The 10114-nt window shown below is 40.6% G+C and overlaps 1 protein-coding gene across 1 annotated transcript; it reads left to right on the top strand.

Annotated features, from left to right (window-relative positions):
• Positions 1-2308: 2308 nt before the first annotated feature.
• FSUBG_13984 (uncharacterized protein) lies at positions 2309-5179 on the top strand (the record flags this gene model as incomplete). Its single annotated transcript, XM_036678932.1, has 12 exons — positions 2309-2394; positions 2574-2676; positions 2739-3179; positions 3240-3382; positions 3448-3574; positions 3629-4100; positions 4152-4246; positions 4300-4433; positions 4486-4608; positions 4662-4791; positions 4848-5005; positions 5068-5179. The coding sequence occupies 12 exons, from the start codon at positions 2309-2311 to the stop codon at positions 5177-5179; spliced, it is 2124 nt and encodes a 707-aa protein (XP_036530553.1).
• Positions 5180-10114: the final 4935 nt, after the last annotated feature.

The raw sequence follows: 10114 nt of genomic DNA, 5'->3' as shown, positions 1-10114 counted from the left end.
TTAAAAGGTATAGTATTTTTATAGCTTTATATTAAAAGGCCTTCCTAAGGCCTTTATAACCGCTAACTAAATTATATTATTATAAAACTATTTAGCTTTTTAAGGTATTATACTTATACTATTAAGCTTAATTAATATAATTCTATTTTTAGTATTATCCTTTACTATTAAGTTATAAAAGGTAACTGTAAGTACTATATTAGTAGGCTGGTAATAAGTTAATATAGGCGTGGTATTTAGAGGTTTAAGGTAGTAATATAGTAGTAAAGGTGCCCTTTAGTGCAGTAGTTAAGCACCTAGGCAAGCCCCCTACAGTAATGCAAAAGGCAGTAGGTTTAAAACCTATAAAGGGCATAAAAAGACCCCTTATTAAGGCAGGCCTTTAAGGTAAGCCTAGCGCGCTAACTAAGGCTAAGGCATAAGCCTGTTACTAGGCGTAGCTACTGTAAAAGCCAGGGGTTATAGGGGGTCTATTAGCTTTAGCTAATTAGCGGGCTAGTTATAGTAAGTTAGGGGTAAAAAAGGAAGAGCTATAATTAGTCTGGATTAAATAAAGCCCGATTTTCCCTACCTTAAAGGTTAAATAGTAATAGTGTAAGGGGGTAATAAGGAATTAGGCTAGATTAAATTGTAAAGGGTAGTAACCCTAGATAACTGCAGGCAGCTAATAAGACTCCAATTCATGTAGTAAAGGTCTAAAAGGGGTATTTATATATAAGTAGTTATCTTTTAGCCACAATGCGCAAGGCTCTGTTTCTAAAGCAATATCCTAAACGACTTAATAAATATATTATCTTAATTATCTTTAGTTAGGTATAAACTTCTTAATACGCCTTTAGCAATCCAGGACACACGCATTTAAGTCAAAATTATCCGTAACTCGGAAGCAGGCTTTTTAGGGTAGCAGCAGTATAGGCCTATGGGGCGACTTGAGTTTAGCCAGAATGGAATCTCTAGCAAATCCAGAGAAGGAACCAGGAGCAGAGCCAGACTCCCACAACCACGCCTAGAAAATGTGATTTAGACATGCGAGGCGCGTGATATAGACGCCTCACCCGTATCACACTTTTAGCGATTACCGCATCGATATTAAGCCCGCTAGGCGCCAGCGTTTTAGCTAGCCACTAAGTTCTGTCTGCTGATTTAAGCTCTTAGCCACAAGTCTCGGCTGCAGATATCACATCTGGATAATACCATAAGTACTAACCAATTGCCACAGCATAAAGCGGACTTCAGCTGGCCACATAGCATCCCTAGTGCCGATTCTATACAGCGGAATACTATTCTGACAATAGCGCGGATTAGATCGGTCAGGCTCACGAATATAGGTCTTGGCCCCTAAAGCCTTTCACCCCCAGACTTTCATTATAGTCACATTGTTCAGCTTCATATGCACGTCACCCAGATATGTGACTCGTCTGGTTTCAGTTCTATCTCAACGCCATAGTCTGGTCACAGATATGCACTGTTGATCAATCAGACGGCACGCTCGTGTCATGATCAAACCAGAAGAGGCCAAAACAGGTCATGAATTCCAGAGGACACTCACCATCTACGTCCAAGGCAACATTATTCCCCGGCGAAGCGACTGCCTAGCAAAGATGAACTACCAGTTCATGTCGGAACGCCCTTCAACCTGAAATGCTACCGGACTTGGAATTCTATGCATTAGCGCCCACGATTGTGACCAGATGATTTCCCTCTTGTGGAAAGTTCATGGCACACTCAGCCAGCCACTAAGGTCCAGAGAATACCCAGTGTAGAGGCCCTCAGTCAGTCAAGCTGACGACATACTTCGCAAAGGCATTCCTGATCCAGATCACTTGCCCCTTTCTCGGCCAAGGCAGGTCTTTTAACTTTTTGGGCATGAACGACAGGACTTTCGTGCCCTCTCAGACTGTTATCCAACTGAGGCCTTCACTACGATCCAGGCCGTTCTATCACGTTTCGGCGACACCTCAGCCGTAGTGATGATGAGTCTCAATGTGGAGATGATCCAGAGGACGTTACGAGCATGTTTATCGCAGCGAAAGAACTTCTCGAGGCAGCCAGGGGCGGCCGCTCGCCGATAACGAAGACATGTTTGGAAAACGATTAGGATTCCGAGACATGTCATTAGGTCAAGGAAATTCCAAGCCTGGAGGCTATCGATGAGATACGTGGGAGGAGAACTCATGTTGCGGTATAAAGGCAGGCGACATCGCGGTTACGTTTGTTTTTAAATCAGACCCCAAGCACCGCTCATATTCTCTACCCGAAAATCATCTTTACCACCCTCATATTATTAATCATCCCTATCACAGGAATCATGTCGGACGCGCCGTCAACCGAGACCCAGGCCAAGGGGGTCTTGGCGGCCATGACCAACGCCTCTGAGATAACGAATAACTCCGGGTGTAACTTCACGATAGTAGGCTGATTGATGCAGACCGTCCGAGGAGCCATCGCTTCCTCCATTCCCGTTGCCAGCAACCAAGTTCTTACTGTCTCGCTACCTGGTACTGTAATTGATTAGAAGTGAGTAAATGCGCACATCACCACATTCAACACAAGTGTGCTAACCACAATTCTAGGGACTACTACTACAATGTCTCGAAGCATATCAAACCACCGTTGGATATCCAGATCAAGGAGGCACGACTGGTTGATGGCATGATACCTTTGTCAAAGTATACAGTAAGTTTCCCAACCGGTCCTCGAGAAAGGCCAGCAACTGACCCAGTGACGCTGCATTATAGGCCGGCAAAACGGGCAAGTCTGTTGCTCGAAGCTATCTTGCAGCTCTTGATCTCCTGGTCCCTGTTGAGGCCTCTGTCTCTGGTGTTGTATCCAACGAGACTGGGGACATCACCGACCCGCGCCTCAAAACAATCCGAGAGCGCTACAAGTACTCCATGGGCTATTTGACTTCACCAGACGACACTCCCAGTGGCAACGGCCGGACCAAGGTTGAGACCTATGTCATGAAAGAGTCAGCGTGGGCAAAGGAAGTAGCTGAGTATCAGCGTGCCCAAGCTGAGGCCTTGAGGACCCTCGCACCACCCGTCGGCGCTACGACTGCCCAGGTCAAGGCTTCGCAGGAGAAGTACATGCAATGGATTCAAGAGCACGCGCGAGAATTCAAGAACACGATTCAAACGAAGTATATGGATTGGGTAGTCCACGGTCATAAGTTCATGGTAACGCTCAACTTGCCACAATATATGTTGAAACTATACTGATGGTCGTGGCTTATCTAGGTGGATTTCCATTTTGGTATTGTCGACATATCGTCGGGCATGAAGCGTATTGAGAACAGCAAGGAGGCCTACAGAAACCTCACTGTCATCGCTTCTGATGGGTCCAGTGAGTACAATGGTGTTGTACTTACGCCGATCAGCTGGTACGCTTTTCACTCCTTCCACTTGTTTCCACATACAAGTACTGCGAGGACTAACATGATTGTAGGGCAACGATGGTTGCGAAGAAGACGCTCAATTGGAAAAAGGATCACGCCAAGCCCAACCCGGCAGAGATCCGTGCGGAAATTCGTCGCTTGCAAGGTCTGCTTGTTTCACACGAAACTCTTGCAGATGTCAGTCAATCATCTACTTGGGTAGTATAATCGAGAACTAATAGGTTGTTTCAGGCTATCGATAAAGATGCCTTCTTCCCAGTGATGTCCAGCGATTCGACGCCCGACGACAAAAAGGTCAAGGAGGCTTATGCCCATGTATACAACGACATGGACACCAAGAATGCCAAAAGCCGGAAACAGGACGAGAATGAGTCAAACAAGAACAATTGGCTGAAGGATACATTCGGTGCCGCCCCTCTCACCGAAGATGTCCTCAAGAACTTGACCGACGAGCAGAAAAAGCACGATGAAGCCAGCTTGGATCGAAACAACAGATCAGTCCGTGACAATTCGGAGCAGAACAAGGACAAGGCCAAGAGCTGGATCGGCGCGCGAGTCAGTCAGATCAAGCAGGATATCGACGATCTCAAGAAACAATTGAGCGCTGCCGAGGCTGCTCCTTTGATCAGTGCACCACCGCTGTTGCCGGTCGTCAATGCTGAGGGCATTGTTGTGACAGGAGATGAGCTTGTAGCCAACCCGAGTAAGTCAAGCGCTGCCGCTCTGGAGTTCAGTCCACTAACATCACACAAAGGTCTCAAGAACCCAGGCCTTGGTAACGTCATTGATCTCGACAACGAAGACACCTGGCGCAATGCCGCCGACGATGGTCCCGATTCCTGGACAAAGGTTGGTTATGAAACGTTCGTGTATGTCGACATGGTTGCTGATGGGTCGTTCAGATTTCGTGCAAGGTGTCAAGCAAGAGCAGCTACTCCGAGACTTCGACATCTCAGAGTGCATCCTCCATCTGCGGCAAGGCCGGTTGGGGTTGGTGGCGCGCATCAGCCAGTGCAAGCCACACAGAAAGCAGCGCGTAAGTTTTACAGGCCCACGCTTTGAGCAATGCAGTGGCTAACAGCTTCTAGGGAAGCTATGTCGTCCATGTCCAACCTCGATGTTGAGGTTAGCATGAGCTGTATGGTAGTCGAGATTGAGAGGCCCTGGCTTCACGCTGAGCTTTTTGCTGACGCTGAGCTCGACTCTGGAGAGTAAGTTGACCCATGTATTGCAGCGGTGCCAAGTATTGATAAAATCGACACAGATTCAGAATTTCTCCAGGAGAAGATGTCTTGAAAGACGCGTTCGACAACGGGAAAAACCTCGTGGGCGAATATCAGCAGTTCTCCTCTTACCCAACAGCCTTTGTCATTGCTGCAGACATCGAACTCAGTGTAAGCACTTTCTGTATTACCCCCGCACCCTGTCTTGGTCCTGACTTTAAGCATAGTTCTCGGGAGACACCACCAAGCTCGAGAGTGCGGTCTCGGCTTCTTCTACCCAGGCCAACGTCTCCGTCGGGTGGGGTCCCTTCGCCGTCTCGGGATCGCACAGTTCTTCCAAGTCCAAGTCAAAGACCAAGATGGAGTCCACTGCCACCGGTTGCAGGTAAGTTCGCGTTCAAGCAGTACTCACAAGTATAGTTGTGGACACTAACAGCACACTTCTAGAATCTCTGTTGAAGCGCCTCAGATCGTGGGATGGGTTCAGACTCTCCTTCCTATGCTGCCTAAGCCCAAGAATGGTGTTTCCACGATGAGCAGTCCCTTCAGCACAGCCTGAGCCTGAGCAGTTGGTCCCTTGTGGACATAGCAGCCCCTCCAGACAGCAGCTCGCTTTCCCATATTTCTCTGTCATGCAGATTGTTCTTTATCGTCTCTCGGCTTGCTGCTCGACGTCCTGTCATTTAGTTAGGCCTTTTAGGATTTTGTTTCTTGCTCGATTATGTTTTTGTATCTGTTTATAGTAATACTAAATTGTTGGAGCTTTCTCCTCCACATCATACAATCATTTCAATGTAAGAGAACGTCAACCTTGGCCAAAGACGCTCAACTTTCACTTCCCTCGATGCAGCACTCGGACGCATGCAGCCTAAGGAGAGGATGTGACGGGACTGCTGGGCCACACCATGGGCACAGTTAAGATACGCCAAGAATACATACGTCGCTGATCCCTTCACTGCGTCGAGAACATGACGAGAACAAACCACATCGCCTTGCCTGCGATTGAAGACAGCGCAAAGACCCTGGTATTTGTTACGTGCAAAGATAAACATGTGCCTTGAGTCCAGATTATATGGCTACGTGATTTGTTGCAAGAGTAGTTTCTTCAGAGATGCTTTGCATTATTACATCACCATGATTCAGTGGGTTTAACTTGAACAAGTTTAGTCGTTTCTTTTCTATACTGGTATAATAATTATAGAAGGTCTAGACAAGTCAAGAGACAGCATCAGTCTTCGGCCAATCTGTGTATAGAAGGAGTAGAAAAGACCATTGCAGATTTCCCTTACCAGTTCGTGATGGTATAACAATTTAGTTTGAGACTTAAGCCTGGATATCAAGCCTGAGCTTGTTTCATGGAAACGCTGTCGTAACTAGATAGTAGTGTGAAACTGTAGCTCGAGGAATTCATAGATATGATCTAAGACTCGGTGCATTACAGTTTACACTTTGCAATACTAGGTAGCCTTAAGATGTAAATAATTCAATTAAATACCAGAATATTCAGTATAGGTACACAAGGAGGCAAATAATTATATTAGACATCAGAGCACTGGGTGAGATAACTTAGAGTCAGTAAGTTCAGAAATCATTCCATGTACAACCTGTTACTAAAAGAGTACTACAAGAACTCAGACAGTGAGAACTCAGACTAGGACGCGGTGGAAGTAACGATCATTATTCAGCTTAAGAATTATCATGCGTAATTGGGCATCATAAGACTCAGTGAGATAAATCAAGAGTCACTTGGTTCGGATATCATTTCATCTCAAGTATCGCTGAAAGAGTCCTGTAAGAACTCACATAGCAAGAACTCAAACTAGGACAGTCTAAACGTAGCGATCATCTTTCGCCTTAAGACTTGCTACACAAGATTATTCATGTCGCTGTCTCTGAGAAGGACATGAGATGCATGTCTTTAAGAATACATACTGTTGGTTGGTTTAAACTCGACATGGGCGTGATGGCACTTCGCAAATGAAGCTATCACGACATTTGTGGGCCTCCAGAAACCAGACAGCAAGATGCACCACACCTCAGCAGTTGATCCAAAAGTAATCTACGGGCGGACAAGACGTGAAATAATATGATAAAATACAGGGTTTCTAGCAGTACTAATTTTGTCACAGTAGTGAAAGTGTAGTGGCACCAAATCTAAGAAATGAGGTTATCGCGACATTCCCAGACTTTATGTGTAGGAGGGAATATTGCATCGCGACTCAGCGACTGATTGAGAGGTATCTTACGGGCGGACAAATTTTAAACTGATACATTAAGATTCAGGCTCTCTAACTATGTTATTTCTATTTGTTTTGAAGCTATGTTGGTGGCAGAACTGTATTCCAAAACTAGCGCTGGGCGTGGTAAAGTTCGCCAAAAAAAATCTGGGTTTTCGACGCCCCTATCCTAAACTTAGTTTTTGTTCCACATCAAAAAACGCAGAAGTCAGAGATCCATTTCTTGGCGTGTCCATGACATGTACTATTGTTTATTCTCACCATTTTCATTCCCAAGCAAAGCCAAGCTTGCGATCTCTAAACCTCAATTCATTTCCATGTCTCCTATTTATTTCTATTTAGGCCCTAATCTGTATTAAAAGTTATAACTAAATAAAACGTTAGCTATAAAGCTAAAAGTAAAGCTATTCCTAATTAAGGCCTTATTATATAATAAATTATTAGTTTATTATAATTTTTACTTAGTATTAAGTTATATAAGCTTTAGGGATATACCTTTTTAGCTATAAACTTATTTAAAAAAAGTGTAACGGTTAGGGTTTCAAACAGGGAAACTAGTCTATATTAGGTTTATGTTTACAGATTACGTAGGGCATTATACTAAGCACATTAGTTTAAAGTCATATCTCTTAATAGTTAATAGTACAGGTAAGGCTTATTAAGGTAAAGAAGTATTATTAATAGCCAGTAAGCTAAGTTCTATTTAATGCTAAATAAATATATATATATACTTAGGTAGCTTATGGTATTATAAGCTAGGCTTACAGTAAGTCGTAAGTTTATATTATAAGCTACATTGCAAGGCTTATAGTACTAATAGGGTTAAAGCATAAGCCACTTAATAATTAGTAAAACAAGTAGGGTACACGTAATGTAAGCGCTTTTACCCATTAGGTCATAATACAATCTCCTTTCCTTCGTTAGTCTTATTCTTAAGACCTGCTTATCCATTTTCTTCCTATATTACCCTAGTAAGTTCTTAACTTAAACCTATAATATTCCTGCTTAATTGCTAACACTATATTAAAATCTAAAGCTACTTATAACTATTAGGTATAAGCAATTTTAATTAAAAATACTAGTTTTATTATTATACTATGCAATTATTATAAGCCTTAGGGCCTTAAGTACTAGGCCAAGGAAGGTTATTCTAAGTGTACTTAATACACATATTGTAGTTATAGATACGATAGTAAGGGTATCTTAGTGCTTAAAGGTTTATTTTATATATTTTTTATATCCTTTATATACTAATTTCTGTAGCTAATTACTTTGCTGCTAAAAAGCGTTATTTAGAATGTAAAGAGGAGATTACTAAGACTAAATTATTATAGCTATAGTAATAAGTAAATAAGCATTTAAGCTATCTTATATAGCTTTATTGTTAAAAAAGACAGTTACAGTCTTATAGTAATAAAATACTTTATCGTAACATTAAGACTATAGATAATCTAAAGGCACTTAATAACGCGGAATTATTTACTGCCATAGAGGCATAGTTATTAAGTACTGTAGATATTATTAACTAAGGTAAGGTTTTTCTTAACCCTTCTTTATCCAGTAGAAATTTATTAGGAGTCGTTAGGCATTAATAAGGTATTTAGGTAGTTCCCATATATTTTCGCTCTTTAGGTAGTCTTTCTATTTAACTAAATATTCCCTTTTGCCGTTTTCTACCCGTATTTCCTTAATTGCCTTTACTTCGTAAAGCTCTGGTCTGTTAATCTCTTCTAGTTTATTGCTAATCTTAACGTGTATTGTATTAGCTGCTGATTTAAGTAGTGTAATATAAAAGACTTTGTAAAGCCTGACCCTTGCTAGTAGGTCCAACTTGTAGTTATTTTTGGAGATTTTTTAAAGATTCTAAGTCCCTGCTTGTTATATCTTTCTTCGTAGTCTTAAGTCTATATCCTCGTGATTTCCTTATCTTATTTTTAAAGGTATTGAGCTGTAGCTTATACTGATCCTCCCCTGTGTCCTATACTCTGGGATTGTTAGTAGTAGGATTATTAGATATCGTTCCTGTCCTTGACTTCCTGTTTCTATCTCGCTTTATTCCTTACTAGCTTAGTTCTAATAGGGATATTATTTACTGTCTATAACGTTTATAATTATTCTGTATTAGGGGCAATTATTTTTCCCTGTCTTATTATTCCTAAGATTTATAGTTTTATAAGCTTTTCTTCTTTATTTTTCTTACAGATTTCTTACCACTTTCTTTATTCTTTTTCCTAATAGGCTAGGTCTTTCCTTATTTCCTTTTAGTATTTATTTAACTTAGTCTTATATAGTATAGAAATCTAAGGTATATTTCCTATCTTAGTATCTTTATGCATAGGGAATCTATCTTATAGTTCCCTAATAGAACTTCCTTTACTTAGATTCTATCTATCTTTAGGTATATTATCTTTATATAAAGCAGTTATTTCCGCTATATTATATATACCTCGTATTATTCCTAATATTTAGGTTCTTTAGGCTACTTATAGCTCTATTTGCTAAGTTAGTCCTAAAGTTTACTTACCTTAATTCAGGTCTTATAGCTTACGTAGTTCTAGATATTATTATACTATATATCCAAAGTTATTACAGTTATAGTACTTATATCTAGACATATCTCTTAGCTTACGTCCTTATTTATCTAGTTAAGTAGCCCCTAGCGTTATAAGGCCTAACTGTATTTTATATAAGGTATTATTACGCTAGTTATCTTATTATTATCCTTGGTTATAAGAGTTACCTTAGTGGTTATTATTGCATTGCTAATTAGGGTAATAAGAGTTAAAGTCATTTCCTTATTTATAGTTAGCTTTCTTTCCTTTGTATTTATACTATTATTTATTGATTTTAATTACTATAGTAATATAAGTTATTAGGTTATTAAGTCTATCTGTAAGGTATAGTTTATCTTTAACTTCTTCTTTAAGACTTTAGTAGTAAATTTCTATAAGGGCATTATTATCCTACTAGGTCTTAGCTACTAGTTAGCAAAACTTAGCTAAATATACAGTATATAACTTCTACTATTTAAGTACAAGCAGCTTAGCTACGGCTTATTATTCCTTATTAACTACTCTAAAATTATCTTTAAGTACTTATTTAAAGTTATCCTAGTTTATAAAGATATTCTAAGTATCTTAATCTTAAGTAACTTTATTATTCTTAAGGTAGTCTCTTATAATAGGTTTAAACTATTCCTTAGCACTTCCTTAAATCAGAGGTACTATAAATAAGAGTTTCTTAGTAGCAGTGTTTAG

Source organism: Fusarium subglutinans (assembly GCF_013396075.1).
Source record: "Fusarium subglutinans strain NRRL 66333 chromosome Unknown NRRL66333_c0000452, whole genome shotgun sequence".
In the NCBI taxonomy this organism is placed as follows: Eukaryota; Fungi; Ascomycota; class Sordariomycetes; order Hypocreales; family Nectriaceae; genus Fusarium; species Fusarium subglutinans.
Note: the sequence above shows the minus strand (reverse complement) of the source record. Positions and strands in the feature narration are given on the sequence as shown.